The 16,707-nt window shown below is 46.7% G+C and overlaps 1 protein-coding gene across 3 annotated transcripts in view; it reads left to right on the plus strand.

Moving 5' to 3' along the window:
* The window catches only part of LOC311295678 (uncharacterized protein), a 317,448-nt gene extending 301,988 nt beyond the window's left edge, over positions 1-15,460 (plus strand). For all 3 annotated transcript variants that reach the window (XM_084417145.1, XM_084417143.1, XM_084417144.1), the window contains exon 6: positions 14,434-15,460. In XM_084417145.1, coding sequence (XP_084273271.1) covers positions 14,434-15,293 — 860 coding nt within the window. In that variant the 3' untranslated portion in view covers positions 15,294-15,460. The remainder of the gene's footprint in view (positions 1-14,433) is intronic.
* Positions 15,461-16,707: the final 1,247 nt, after the last annotated feature.

Below are 16,707 nucleotides of genomic sequence, written 5' to 3' on the forward strand. Positions count from 1 at the left end.
GAAAGACAGGAAGACAGGAAGAGAGACAGACAGACAGGAAGAGAGACAGAGAGACAGACAGACAGACAGACAGGAAGAGAGACAGGCAGACAAGATTCAGGAGACAAATATTGACAAACCTGTGTAGAAGGTACGCGAGTAAACACAAGCTGACTCTGCTCTGTAGTCAAAGTTAAGGGCTGATGAAGACCCTGAGAAACAGAAACAAAACACAGAACAAACTTAAAACAATGTAATGTTTAATAAATTATTGCTAGAGTTCAATAAATTACAGACAGGCAGACAGACAGAAAGACAGAAAGACAGGAAGACAGGAAGAGAGACAGACAGACAGGAAGAGAGACAGACAGACAGGAAGAGAGACAAGCAGACAGGAAGAGAGACAGGAAGAAAGACAGACAGACAGACAGGAAGAGAGACAGGCAGACAGACAGGAAGAAAGACAGACAGACAGGCAGACAGGAAGAGAGACAGGCAGACAGACAGGAAGAAAGACAGACAGACAGGCAGACAGACAGGAAGAGAGACAGGCAGATAGACAGGAAGAGAGACAGACAGACAGACAGAAAGAGAGACAGAAAGAGAGACAGGAAGAGAGACAGGAAGAGAGACACAGACAGACAGACAGGAAGAGAGACAGACAGACAGACAGGAAGAGAGACAGACAGACAGACAGACAGACAGACGGACAGACGGACAGGAAAAGAGACAGGCAGACAGGAAGAGAGACAGGAAGAGAGACAGGCAGACAGACAGGAAGAAAGACAGACAGACAGACAGACAGACAGACAGACAGACAGACAGACAGACAGACAGACAGACAGGAAGAGAGACAGGCAGACAAGATTCAGGAGACAAATATTGACAAACCTCTGTAGAAGGTACGTGAGTAAACACAAGCTGACTCTGCCCTTAACTGACTACAGAGCAGATGAAGACCCTGAGAAACAGAAACAAAACACAGAACAAACTTATAACAATGTAATGTTTAATAAATTATTGCTAGAGTTCAATAAATTACAGACAGGCAGACAGACAGGAAGACAGAAAGACAGGAAGACAGGAAGAGAGACAGACAGACAGGAAGAGAGACAGACAGACAGACAGACAGGAAGAGAGACAGGCAGACAGGAAGAGAGACAGGAAGAAAGACAGACAGACAGACAGGAAGAGAGACAGGCAGACAGACAGGAAGAAAGACAGACAGGCAGACAGACAGGAAGAGAGACAGGCAGATAGACAGGAAGAGAGACAGACAGACAGACAGAAAGAGAGACAGGAAGAGAGACAGGAAGAGAGACAGGAAGAGAGACAGGAAGAGAGACAGGAAGAGAGACAGGAAGAGAGACAGGAAGAGAGACACAGACAGACAGACAGACAGACAGGAAGAGAGACAGACAGACAGACAGACAGGAAGAGAGACAGGAAGAAAGACAGGCAGACAGGAAGAGAGACAGGAAGAGAGACAGGAAGAAAGACAGGAAGAAAGACAGGAAGAAAGGAAGAAAGACAGACAGACAGACAGACAGACAGACAGACAGACAGACAGGAAGAGAGACAGGCAGACAAGATTCAGGAGACAAATATTGACAAACCTCTGTAGAAGGTACGTGAGTAAACACAAGCTGACTCTGCCCTTAACTGACTACAGAGCAGATGAAGACCCTGAGAAACAGAAACAAAACACAGAACAAACTTATAACAATGTAATGTTTAATAAATTATTGCTAAAGTTCAATAAATTACAGACAGGCAGACAGACAGGAAGAGAGACAGACAGACAGGAAGAGAGACAGACAGACAGACAGGAAGAAAGACAGACAGACAGACAGGAAGAAAGACAGACAGACAGACAGGAAGAAAGACAGACAGACAGACAGACAGACAGACAGACAGACAGACAGAAAGGACAGACAGACAGACAGACAGACAGACAGGAAGAAAGACAAACAGACAGACAGACAGGAAGAGAGACAGGAAGAAAGACAGGCAGACAGGAAGAGAGACAGGAAGAGAGACAGGCAGACAGACAGGAAGAAAGACAGACAGACAGGAAGAGAGACAGGCAGAGAGACAGGAAGAAAGACAGGCAGACAGACAGGAAGAGAGACAGACAGACAGGAAGAAGACAGATAGACAGGAAGAGAGACAGACAGACAGGAAGAGAGACAGGAAGAAAGACAGGCAGACAGACAGGAAGAAAGACAGGCAGACAGACAGGAAGAGAGACAGGCAGACAGGAAGAGAGACAGGAAGAAAGACAGGCAGACAGACAGGAAGAGAGACAGACAGACAGGAAGAAGACAGAAAGACAGGAAGAGAGACAGACAGACAGACAGGAAGAGAGACAGGCAGACAGGAAGAGAGACAGGAAGAGAGACAGGAAGACAGACAGGAAGAGAGACAGGCAGACAGGAAGAGAGACAGGAAGAAAGACAGACAGACAGACAGGAAGAGAGACAGGCAGACAGACAGGAAGAAAGACAGACAGACAGGCAGACAGGAAGAGAGACAGGCAGACAGACAGGAAGAAAGACAGACAGGCAGACAGACAGGAAGAGAGACAGGCAGATAGACAGGAAGAGAGACAGACAGACAGACAGAAAGAGAGACAGAAAGAGAGACAGGAAGAGAGACAGGAAGAGAGACACAGACAGACAGACAGGAAGAGAGACAGACAGACAGACAGGAAGAGAGACAGACAGACAGACAGACAGACAGACAGACGGACAGGAAAAGAGACAGGCAGACAGGAAGAGAGACAGGAAGAGAGACAGGCAGACAGACAGGAAGAAAGACAGACAGACAGACAGACAGACAGACAGACAGGAAGAGAGACAGGCAGACAAGATTCAGGAGACAAATATTGACAAACCTCTGTAGAAGGTACGTGAGTAAACACAAGCTGACTCTGCCCTTAACTGACTACAGAGCAGATGAAGACCCTGAGAAACAGAAACAAAACACAGAACAAACTTAAAACAATGTAATGTTTAATAAATTATTGCTAGAGTTCAATAAATTACAGACAGGCAGACAGACAGGAAGACAGAAAGACAGGAAGACAGGAAGAGAGACAGACAGACAGGAAGAGAGACAGACAGACAGACAGACAGGAAGAGAGACAGGCAGACAGGAAGAGAGACAGGAAGAAAGACAGACAGACAGACAGGAAGAGAGACAGGCAGACAGACAGGAAGAAAGACAGACAGGCAGACAGACAGGAAGAGAGACAGACAGACAGACAGAAAGAGAGACAGGAAGAGAGACAGGAAGAGAGACAGGAAGAGAGACAGGAAGAGAGACAGGAAGAGAGACAGGAAGAGAGACACAGACAGACAGACAGACAGACAGACAGGAAGAGAGACAGACAGACAGACAGACAGGAAGAGAGACAGGAAGAAAGACAGGCAGACAGGAAGAGAGACAGGAAGAGAGACAGGAAGAAAGACAGGAAGAAAGACAGGAAGAAAGGAAGAAAGACAGACAGACAGACAGACAGACAGACAGGAAGAGAGACAGGCAGACAAGATTCAGGAGACAAATATTGACAAACCTCTGTAGAAGGTACGTGAGTAAACACAAGCTGACTCTGCCCTTAACTGACTACAGAGCAGATGAAGACCCTGAGAAACAGAAACAAAACACAGAACAAACTTATAACAATGTAATGTTTAATAAATTATTGCTAAAGTTCAATAAATTACAGACAGGCAGACAGACAGGAAGAGAGACAGACAGACAGGAAGAGAGACAGACAGACAGACAGACAGGAAGAAAGACAGACAGACAGACAGGAAGAAAGACAGACAGACAGACAGACAGACAGACAGACAGACAGACAGAAAGGACAGACAGACAGACAGACAGACAGAAAGACAGACAGACAGACAGGAAGAAAGACAAACAGACAGACAGACAGGAAGAGAGACAGGAAGAAAGACAGGCAGACAGGAAGAGAGACAGGCAGACAGACAGGAAGAAAGACAGACAGACAGACAGACAGACAGGAAGAGAGACAGGCAGAGAGACAGGAAGAAAGACAGGCAGACAGACAGGAAGAGAGACAGACAGACAGGAAGAAGACAGATAGACAGGAAGAGAGACAGACAGACAGGAAGAGAGACAGGAAGAAAGACAGGCAGACAGACAGGAAGAAAGACAGGCAGACAGACAGGAAGAGAGACAGGCAGACAGGAAGAGAGACAGGAAGAAAGACAGGCAGACAGACAGGAAGAGAGACAGACAGACAGGAAGAAGACAGAAAGACAGGAAGAGAGACAGACAGACAGACAGGAAGAGAGACAGGCAGACAGGAAGAGAGACAGGAAGAGAGACAGGAAGAAAGACAGGAAGAAAGACAGGCAGACAGACAGGAAGAGAGACAGACAGACAGGAAGAAGACAGGCAGACAGGAAGAGAGACAGGCAGACAGGAAGAGAGACAGGAAGAAAGACAGGCAGACAGACAGGAAGAGAGACAGGCAGACAAGATTCAGGAGACAAATATTGACAAACCTCTGTAGAAGGTACGTGAGTAAACACAAGCTGACTCTGCCCTTAACTGACTACAGAGCAGATGAAGACCCTGAGAAACAGAAACAAAACACAGAACAAACTTAAAAGAATGTAATGTTTAATAAATTATTGCTAGAGTTCAATAAATTACTGACAGGCAGACAGACAGGAAGAAGACAGAAAGACAGGAAGAGAGACAGACAGAAAGACAGGAAGAGAGACAGAGAGACAGATAGACAGACAGGAAGAGAGACAGGAAGAAAGAGAGACAGGCAGACAGGAAGAGAGACAGGAAGAAAGACAGGCAGACAGACAGACAGGAAGAAAGACAGGCAGACAGACAGGAAGAAAGACAGACAGACAGGAAGAGAGACAGACAGACAGACAGACAGACAGGAAGAGAGACAGACAGACAGACAGACAGGAAGAAAGACAGACAGACAGACAGGAAGAGAGACAGGCAGACAAGATTCAATAGACAAATATTGACAAACCTCTGTAGAAGGTACGTGAGTAAACACAAGCTGACTCTGCCCTTAACTGACTACAGAGCAGATGAAGACCCTGAGAAACAGAAACAAAACACAGAACAAACTTAAAACAATGTAATGTTTAATAAATTATTGCTAGAGTTCAATAAATTACTGACAGGCAGACAGACAGGAAGAGAGACAGACAGACAGACAGACAGACAGGAAGACAGACAGGAAGAGAGACAGGAAGAGAGACAGGAAGAAAGACAGGCAGACAGACAGGAAGAAAGAGAGACAGGCAGACAGACAGGAAGAGAGACAGACAGACAGACAGACAGAAAGACAGGAAGAGAGACAGACAGACTGACAGGAAGAGAGACAGACAGACTGACAGACAGGAAGAGAGACAGGCAGACAGGAAGAGAGACAGGCAGACAATATTCAGGAGACAAATATTGACAAACCTCTGTAGAAGGTACGTGAGTAAACACAAGCTGACTCTGCCCTTAACTGACTACAGAGCAGATGAAGACCCTGAGAAACAGAAACAAAACACAGAACAAACTTAAAACAATGTAATGTTTAATAAATTATTGCTAGAGTTCAATAAATTACAGACAGGCAGACAGACAGGAAGAAGACAGACAGACAGGAAGAAGACAGACAGGAAGAGAGACAGACAGACAGACAGGACACCCCCTCACTCCCTGGGGGGTGTCCAACTCCCGGCAGACCGACTCCCTGGGGCAACGGTCAGGACAGTGGGCGCCCAATGTCTTAACCGCCGCACTAAGGAATCAGCCGCAGTGAGCTGCAACAACCCTCAGGTGTCCCTGGCCCAAGGAGTCTGGCCGCAGGGAAGTCGCGTCAAACCCAGGCAGGTATCGGCTAAACCCTTGGGTGGGCGATGCGTCCAGGTTCCTTTCGGCAACCCCCTGAGGGGTGTGCAGCTCACTGCGTGCTGACGCCTTAGTGCGACGGCTAAGACATTGGGCGCTTGCCCGTTGCCCCAGGGAGTTAGTCTGCTGGGAGTTGGACACCCCCCCAGGGAGTGCTGAAGGAACCTGGGCGCAGAGCCACCCATTGGTTTTTCGTCGACACCCCCCCCCCCCCCCCCCCCCCCGGGGTTGCCGCGAAACTGCCTCTGGTCTGATTTCTTGGGCTGATGATTGAGACGGTGGGCGCCCACTGTCCCAGCCGTCGGCCCAAGAAATCAGACCAGAGGCAGTGTCGCGGAAACCCCAGGGGGGGGGGGGGGGGGGTGTCGACGAAAGACCCATGGGTGGCTCTGCGCCCAGGTTCCTTCAGCACTCCCTTGGGGGGTCCAAGGGACAGTAGTGAGTCCACAGGGAACCATGGCGTCCGGGAACATCACGACACCGTCCCAACCGTCGGCGCAAGGACTCAGTCTGCAGGAAGTCGTGGCACCGTCCCCAAGGGGTGGAGGAAGTTCTGAAATAGATCAAGAAAAGACAAAGTCAGTATGCTCAGCATTCTCAATTCAACGCTAACCTAACCACCTGCTTTGCACTGTTGTTTTGAAAATCAAGAAAAAGCACAGGGTGCACTTTCTGCCATCTCCATGTTTTTTAGGACCTTAGAGACATGAAAACCCCTTTTCAATTTTATTGACTTCATATAAAAGTAGACATTCTAAGCTTTCTATCAGAGTTTCTCTTGAATACACGCACACAATAAAAACAAAGCGTTGTGCCTTTGTAAAATAAAGAATAACGGGGCGCGCTTTCTGCCGTCTGTTTCCTCTCCGTGAACTCGTTTGTAATGTCTGTTCAACTATGAAATTGGGTTCCTTTTTGTGACAGTTCTTTCTTCATTTTGTTAATCTGTTCATTTAAGTGACACATTTCATGTATAACCCTATTTATTCCTTTTACACATGTACATTTTATTCCGTTTTTCTCCACTCACAAGCGCCGCAGTAGTTTTAGTTTAAACCACGCCCTCTCGTCTTTGATCTTGTATCGGGGCGTGAATCTATTTAATTACTTCAAGAACACAGCTGTTATCAGCACTTAAAATCTTTCTAGTCACTTTATTTTCACATTAACCCTCTAGGCGCCACGGTCGAGTTTACTCGACAAGATGCGGCACTGAATAAAACGGCCGATTTTGTCAAATAGGGTGTCACATTTCGTTCGACCTCCCCTCCACTAGTTGGCAGACATGTCATACTTCATCCCCGACTCAAAAAAACATCATGTTTCTATACAAAATCTTCGAGCTAGAGCGCATTGAACAAGTGCGAACAAAAGCGGAGCTAGTGTGCGAATGAGCCGTTTTATCAGAGCAATATGGTCAACGTCAGCGAGTATTTGCATTAGATTATTATTATTATTATTATCTAATGGCATCAATAAAGCTTACCCGCAATGAAGTGTTGGGTCTTCTATTCGCGGACCCTGATTCTGAAGGGGAATAACGTTATCTGCCTTCAGAAAATGACGGTGATTCTGAAAGTGAAAGTATAGCCCTACACCAAGCACAAACGGTGAATCCTTTGCCCAATATATATGGTCCTTTGCCCAATGTCAGTGGTGGGAACAATGTTTCCCGGGGTCGGAGTGTTCATCGCGAAGTTAGCAGGCGTGTTAGTGTTGTGGGGAACGATGCTGGAGATTTGTTACCGCGCTTGCCATGGTGACCGCGTGCCTCTCCGCAATCGCGGCGACAGTATTGTGGTGGAGGCTTTGTCTAATCCCACTGGGTATGTTAGACGAGGTCGAAGTATTCATAGGACAGTTAGGGGGCAACGTGGAGGCAGGGTGGGGAGTCGCAATGACAATGACAGTAGTCCGAGCTGTGCACACTCGGCGCGCGCGCGAGGCAGATCTGGCCGCGCCCGCGCTGCTCGTAGCAAGAGCAGAGGCGGTGTGACACAGGGCAGAGGGGCTATTATGCATAGTCTATCGCAAGACCACACCATGAAACACTACAAGAAATGTTACCTGGATGGATAGGGAGTCATTATCTCTACAGCAAAAGCCCTGCAACATAAATTCTTTTTTTTTTTTTTTTGTCTGCCATTTATTAGTAATGATTTACACTGTTGATTTACTATCTATTTCCCTGACCATTTAGTAGTGTACAATATGTGTTCTTTTTTGTGTGTTCATGTCCTTGTGATGTGTGAGTCTTTGTCAGCTAAAATAACAACAACCTAAAAAAATACTAACATTGTCTCTCGTCTTGTCTCGTCATCTCACTCATGATCTGTGGCTTGCCGTGGCGAGTGAGCTTTTGAACTAAACAAGTCTTGTCTACTTGTGTTTGTGTGTCATATGAATAATATATATTTGCCCCATAGATGGAATCAGAGTGCCTACTGTATGTAGTAAATGGAAAATCTCTACAGCAAAAGGCCAACCGCTACATGCAATCAATTTGTTTCTACCATTTATTAGTAATGATTTACACAGTTTGTTCACTACTTACTATTTACCTGAGCATTCAGTATTGTGCAATATAGCATACAGAAGGTGAGGGACATTTTTGGGGGAAAGAAGTGCTGCATTTTATCATTTAAACGTGACTTTTCAATAGAAAATTCTATTATCCAAGATGGCCGCCACTATATGACGTCATAATATGCAAATTAGATGGGAAAATGTAATCCCTACATAAACTTTGGGTCATCCTTAATATTTATCTAATTTACAGGAAGTCTCTATCTTTTATCACTTTTAAGATATAGCCTTTTGAAATTAAGATGTCAAAATCGAACATTTTAGGAAAAAACCTCTGGCGCCTAAAGGGTTAATCACAGGAGAACAAACAAAGAGGTTTGTCATTTAAAAACATGGAACGCGGGGATAAAAAAACGACAAAGATTACGGTTATAAACACGAGCTTCGGCTAATAGGAAACGAAGGAGGTGTTGCTGTAATTTATAGTACTAACTTCAGTATTACTCAGTGTTGCATAACGCACCATCAAAAGCATTATATTTGAATCTAGACCTCTATCTGGTGTAAGTGCAAAATTCCATTTAAGACTTGTGCTGGCTACTGTGTACAGGCCACCATTGGAATTTACAGACATTCTGAACTCTATTGGAATTAGGTAACATCAGGACTCACTTAATGTCGTAATCAAACATTATATCTAATATTCTCACATGGAATCAATGTTGATTTCATCGCTCTGCTGACACCTCTGGGACAGGTGCTGGTCCTCCATCTGATCTGAATACGGCCCGGATCCAGCTGACTACATGCGCTGCGGTCGTGTCTAGGTGCAGGTCCACCATCTGATCTTGATATGGCTCGGAAAGAAATGGGAAAAGGAAAGAAGGAGGACTGAGTCCACAGGGAGCCGTGGCGACCGGAGTCGTCACGACACCCCCTCACTCCCTGGGGGGTGTCCAACTCCCAGCAGACCGACTCCCTGGGGCAACAGTCAGGACAGTGGGCGCCCAATGTCTTAACCGCCGCACTAAGGAATCAGCCGCAGTGAGCTGCAACAACCCTCAGGTGGTTGCCGAAAGGAACCTGGACGCATCGCCCACCCAAGGGTTTAGCCGATACCTGCCTTGGGTTTGACGCGACTTCCCTGTGGCCAGACTCCTTGGGCTGATGATTGAGACGGTGGGCGCCCACTGTCCCAGCCGTCGGCCCAAGGAGTCTGGCCGCAGGGAAGTCGCGTCAAACCTAGGCAGGTATCGGCTAAACCCTTGGGTGGGCGATGCGTCCAGGTTCCTTTCGGCAACCCCCTGAGGGGTGTGCAGCTCACTGCGTGCTGACGCCTTAGTGCGACGGCTAAGACATTGGGCGCCCCCTGCCTTGCCCGTTGCCCCAGGGAGTCAGTCTGCTGGGAGTTGGACACCCCCCCAGGGAGTGCTTGATTTCTTGGGCTGATGATTGAGACGGTGGGCGCCCACTGTCCCAGCCGTCGGCCTAAGAAATCAGACCAGAGGCAGTGTCGCTGAAACCCCGGGGGGGGGGGGGGGGGGGTGTCGACGAAAGACCCATGGGTGGCTCTGCGCCCAGGTTCCTTCAGCACTCCCTGGGGGGGTGTCCAACTCCCAGCAGACTGACTCCCTGGGGCAACGGTGGGGACAGTGGGCGCCCCAATGTCTTAGCCGTCGCACTAAGGAATCAGCCGCAGTGAGCTGTAACACCCCTCAGGGGATTGCTCGAAAGGAACCTGGACCCATCGCCACACCGAACCTTCCATGGGACGGAGGACTCAGTCCGCAGGGAGTTTCCCACACGGTTTCGCCAACCGTCCCAAACGTCGCCCACCGAAACCTACCATTGGAATACAGTAGTGAGTCCACAGGGAACCATGGCGTCCGGGAACATCACGACACCGCCCCAACCGTCGGCGCAAGGACTCAGTCTGCAGGAAGTCGTGGCCCCGTCCCCAAGGGGTGGAGGAAGTTCTGAAATAGATCAAGAAAAGACAAAGTCAGTATGCTCAGCATTCTCAATTCAACGCTAACCGAACCCCTGCTTTGCACTGTTGTTTTGAAAATCAAGAAAAAGCACAGGGTGCACTTTCTGCCATCTCCATGTTTTTTAGGACCTTAGAGACATGAAAACCCCTTTTCAATTTTATTGACTTCATATAAAAGTAGACATTCTAAGCTTTCTATCAGAGTTTCTCTTGAATACACACACACAATAAAAACAAAACGTTGTGCCTTTGTAAAATAAAGAATAACGGGGCGCGCTTTCTGCCGTCTGTTTCCTCTCCGTGAACTCGTTTGTAATGTCTGTTCAACTATGAAATTGGGTTCCTTTTTGTGACAGTTTTTTCTTCATTTTGTTAATCTGTTCATTTAAGTGACACATTTCATGTATAACCCTATTTATTCCTTTTACACATGTACACTTTTATTCTGTTTTTCTCCACTCACAAGCGCCGCAGTAGTTTTAGTTTAAACCACGCCCTCTCGTCTTTTATCTTGTATCCTGTATTGGGGCGTAAATCTATTTAATTACTTCAAGAACACAGCTGTTATCAGCACTTAAAATCTTTCTAGTCACTTTTTCACATTAATCACAGGGGAACAAACAAAGAGGTTTGTCATTTAAAAACATGGAACGGGGGGATAAAAAAACGACAAAGATTACGGTTATAAACACGAGCTTCGGCTAATAGGAAACGAAGGAGGTGTTGCTGTAATTTATAGTACTAACTTCAGTATTACTCAGTGTTGCATAACGCACCATCAAAAGCATTATATTTGAATCTAGACCTCTATCTGGTGTAAGTGCAAAATTCCATTTAAGACTTGTGCTGGCCACCATTGGAATTTACAGACATTCTGAACTCTATTGGAATTAGGTAACATCAGGACTCACTTAATGTCGTAATCAAACATTATATCTCATATTCTCACATGGAATCAATGTTGATTTCATCGCTCTGCTGACACCTCTGGGACAGGTGCAGGTCCACCATCTGATCTTGATATGGCCCGGAAAGAAATGGGAAAAGGAAAGAAGGAGGACTGAGTCGACAGGGAGCCGTGGCGACCGGAGTCGTCACGACACCCCCTCACTCCCTGGGGGGTGTCCAACTCCCAGCAGACCGACTCCCTGGGGCAACGGTCAGGACAGTGGGCGCCCAATGTCTTAACCGCCGCACTAAGGAATCAGCCGCAGTGAGCTGCAACAACCCTCAGGTGGTTGCCGAAAGGAACCTGGACGCATCGCCCACCCAAGGGTTTAGCCGATACCTGCCTTGGGTTTGACGCGACTTCCCTGCGGCCAGACTCCTTGGGCTGATGATTGAGACGGTGGGCGCCCACTGTCCCAGCCCAATGTCCCAGAGACAGGCAGACAGACAGACAGACAGGAAGAGAGACAGACAGACAGGAAGAGAGAAAGGCAGACAGGAAGAGAGAAAGGCAGACAGGAAGAGAGACAGGAAGAGAGACAGGCAGACAGACAGAAAGAGAGACAGGCAGACAGACAGGAAGAAAGACAGACAGACAGACAGACAGACAGGAAGAGAGACAGGAAGAAAGACAGGAAGAGAGACAGGCAGGCAGACAGACAGAAAGAGAGACAGGCAGACAGACAGGAAGAAAGACAGACAGACAGAAAGACAGACAGACAGACAGACAGACAGGAAGAGAGACAGACAGGAAGAGAGACAGACAGGAAGAGAGACAGGAAGAAAGACAGGAAGAGAGACAGGAAGAAAGACAGACAGACAGACAGACAGACAGGAAGAGAGACAGGCAGACAGACAGGAAGAAAGACAGACAGACAGACAGACAGACAGGAAGAAAGACAGACAGACAGACAGGAAGAAAGACAGACAGACAGACAGGAAGAAAGACAGACAGACAGGAAGAAAGACAGGCAGACAGACAGGAAGAAAGACAGACAGACAGACAGACAGGAAGAGAGACAGGAAGAAAGACAGGCAGAGAGACAGGAAGAAAGACAGGCAGAGAGACAGGAAGAAAGACAGACAGGCAGACAGACAGACAGGAAGAGAGACAGGCAGACAAGATTCAGGAGACAAATATTGACAAACCTCTGTAGAAGGTACGTGAGTAAACACAAGCTGACTCTGCTCTGTAGTCAAAGTTAAGGGCTGATGAAGACCCTGAGAAACAGAAACAAAACACAGAACAAACTTAAAACAATGTAGTTTAATAAATTATTGCTAGAGTTCAAAAAATTACTGACAGGCAGGCAGACAGGAAGAGAGACAGGAAGAAAGACAGACAGGAAGAGAGACAGGAAGAAAGACAGACAGACAGACAGGAAGAAAGACAGACAGACAGACAGGAAGAGAGACTGGCAGACAGGAAGAGAGACAGGAAGAGAGACAGGCAGACAGACAGGAAGAAAGACAGACAGACAGACAGACAGACAGACAGGAAGAGAGACAGGCAGACAATATTCAGGAGACAAATATTGACAAACCTCTGTAGAAGGTACGTGAGTAAACACAAGCTGACTCTGCCCTTAACTGACTACAGAGCAGATGAAGACCCTGAGAAACAGAAACAAAACACAGAACAAACTTATAACAATGTAATGTTTAATAAATTATTGCTAGAGTTCAATAAATTACTGACAGGCAGACAGACAGGAAGAGAGAAAGACAGACAGACAGACAGACAGACAGGAAGAGAGACAGGCAGACAATATTCAGGAGACAAATATTGACAAACCTCTGTAGAAGGTACGTGAGTAAACACAAGCTGACTCTGCCCTTAACTGACTACAGAGCTGATGAAGACCCTGAGAAACAGAAACAAAACACAGAACAAACTTATAACAATGTAATGTTTAATAAATTATTGCTAGAGTTCAATAAATTACTGACAGGCAGACAGACAGGAAGAGAGAAAGACAGACAGACAGACAGGAAGAGAGACAGACAGACAGACAGGAAGAGAGACAGACAGACAGACAGGAAGAAAGACAGACAGGAAGAAAGACAGACAGACAGACAGACAGGAAGAAAGACAGACAGGAAGAGAGACAGGCAGGCAGACAGACAGGAAGAAAGACAGACAGACAGACAGGAAGAGAGACAGGCAGAGAGACAGGAAGAAAGACAGACAGACAGGAAGAAAGACAGACAGACAGGAAGAAAGACAGACAGACAGACAGACAGGAAGAAAGACAGACAGACAGACAGGAAGAGAGACAGGAAGAAAGACAGGCAGACAGGAAGAGAGACAGACAGACAGACAGGAAGAGAGACAGGCAGACAGACAGGAAGAGAGACAGGCAGACAGACAGGAAGAGAGACAGGCAGACAGGAAGAGAGACAGGCAGACAATATTCACAAGACAAATATTGACAAACCTCTGTAGAAGGTACGTGAGTAAACACAAGCTGACTCTGCTCTGTAGTCAAAGTTAAGGGCTGATGAAGACCCTGAGAAACAGAAACAAAACACAGAACAAACTTATAACAATGTAATGTTTAATAAATTATTGCTAGAGTTCAATAAATTACAGACAGGCAGACAGACAGGAAGAGAGACAGACAGACAGACAGACAGGAAGAGAGACAGACAGACAGAGAGACAGACAGACAGACAGGAAGAAAGACAGACAGACAGACAGGAAGAAAGACAGACAGGAAGAAAGACAGACAGACAGACAGAAAGGACAGACAGACAGACAGACAGGAAGAGAGACAGGAAGAAAGACAGGCAGACAGGAAGAGAGACAGGCAGGCAGACAGGAAGAGAGACAGGCAGACAGACAGGAAGAAAGACAGACAGACAGACAGGAAGAGAGACAGGCAGAGAGACAGGAAGAAAGACAGGCAGACAGACAGGAAGAGAGACAGACAGATAGACAGGAAGAGAGACAGACAGACAGACAGACAGAAAGAGAGACAGGAAGAGAGACAGACAGACAGACAGAAAGAGAGACAGGAAGAGAGACTCCTACCACTGCTATGCTGATGACACACAGCTCTTCCTCTCGTTTCAACCAGATGATCCCACAGTAGCTGCACGGGTCTCAAGCTGTCTGGCGGACATCTCCACATGGATGAAGGAACATCACCTGCAGCTCAACCTGGCAAAGACTGAGCTTCTCGTCCTCCCTGCCAATCCGTCTATACAACACGACTTCACCATCCAGCTAGAGTCATCATCAATCACCCCATCAAGGTCGGTCAGAAATCTCGGAGTAACGCTTGATGACCAGCTGTCCTTCACAGATCACATTTCAAAGACAGCTCGATCATGCAGGTTTGCACTGCACAACATCAGGAAGATCAGGCCTTTCCTAACTGAGCATGCAACACAACTTCTCGTCCAGGCCCTGGTCATCTCTAGGCTTGACTACTGTAATGCTCTTTTGGCCGGACTTCCAGCATGTGCAACAAAACCTCTACAGATGATCCAAAATGCTGCAGCTCGTCTTGTCTTCAACGAGCCCAAGAGGGCCCACGTCACTCCTCTGTTAATCTCTCTGCACTGGCTACCTCTCGCTGCTCGAATCAAATTCAAGGCATTGACGCTTGCTTACAGATCTATCACAGGCTCAGCTCCCTCCTACTTTCACTCACTCCTACGAGTCTACATCCCTACCAGAAGCCTACGATCGGTCAACGAGCGACGTCTCGTGGTTCCATCACAGAGAGCCACAAAATCACTTTCCAGAACATTCTCATTCACAGCTCCATGCTGGTGGAACGCTCTCCCCGGCCTCATCCGGAATGCAGAATCACTGGCAACATTCAAAAAACAGCTGAAAACCCATCTCTTCCGTGAGCACTTAACCTCATTAAAAAAAAAAAAAAAAAAACAAACCTTCGAAACATCACTTATCAGGCTTATGCTACTCTGAATAATGCCTGAACTTTGTATTCTGAGCACTTCTTGCGTTGTTGTTGTTTTTGCCTCTTCATGATGACTCGCTTAATTTAGTCCTAATTTGTAAGTCGCTTTGGATAAAAGCGTCTGCTAAGTGACTAAATGTAAATGTAAATGTAAGAGAGACAGACAGGAAGAGAAACAGACAGACAGACAGACAGACAGACAGGAAGAGAGACAGACAGACAGGAAGAGAGACAGACAGACAGGAAGAGAGACAGACAGACAGGAAGAGAGACAGGCAGACAATATTCAGGAGACAAATATTGACAAACCTCTGTAGAAGGTACGTGAGTAAACACAAGCTGACTCTGCCCTTAACTGACTACAGAGCAGATGAAGACCCTGAGAAACAGAAACAAAACACAGAACAAACTTATAACAATGTAATGTTTAATAAATTATTGCTAGAGTTCAATAAATTACAGACAGGCAGACAGACAGGAAGAGAGACAGACAGACAGACAGACAGACAGACAGGAAGAGAGACAGGCAGAGAGACAGGAAGAGAGACAGGCAGACAGACAGGAAGAAAGACAGACAGACAGACAGACAGACAGACAGGAAGAGAGACAGGCAGAGAGACAGGAAGAAATACAGACAGACAGACAAACAGGAAGAAAGACAGACAGACAGACAGACAGGAAGAAAGACAGACAGACAGGAAGAAAGACAGACAGACAGACAGACAGACAGGAAGAAAGACAGACAGACAGACAGGAAGGAAGAAAGACAGACAGACAGGAAGAAAGACAGACAGACAGGAAGAAAGACAGACAGAAAGACAGACAGACAGGAAGAAAGACAGACAGACAGACAGGAAGAAAGACAGACAGACAGAAAGACAGACAGGAAGAAAGACAGACAGACAGGAAGAAAGACAGACAGACAAGAAGAAAGACAGACAGACAGAAAGAGAGACAGACAGACAGGAAGAAAGACAGACAGACAGACAGACAGGAAGAGAGACAGGAAGAAAGACAGGCAGACAGGAAGAGAGACAGGCAGACAGGAAGAGAGACAGGCAGACAGGAAGAGAGACAGGCAGACAATATTCACGAGACAAATATTGACAAACCTCTGTAGAAGGTACGCGAGTAAACACAAGCTGACTCTGCCCTTAACTGACTACAGAGCAGATGAAGACCCTGAGAAACAGAAACAAAACACAGAACAAACTTAAAACAATGTAATGTTTAATAAATTATTGCTAGAGTTCAATAAATTACAGACAGGCAGACAGACAGGAAGAGAGACAGACAGACAGACAGGAAGAGAGACAGACAGACAGGCAGAGAGACAGGAAGACAGACAGGAAGAGAGACAGGAAGAGAGACAGGCAGACAGGAAGAGAGACAGGAAGAGAGACAGGAAGAGAGACAGGAAGA

The sequence above is a fragment of the Rutilus rutilus genome (assembly GCF_951802725.1).
Source record: "Rutilus rutilus genome assembly, chromosome: 8".
NCBI classification, from domain to species: domain Eukaryota; kingdom Metazoa; phylum Chordata; class Actinopteri; order Cypriniformes; family Leuciscidae; genus Rutilus; species Rutilus rutilus.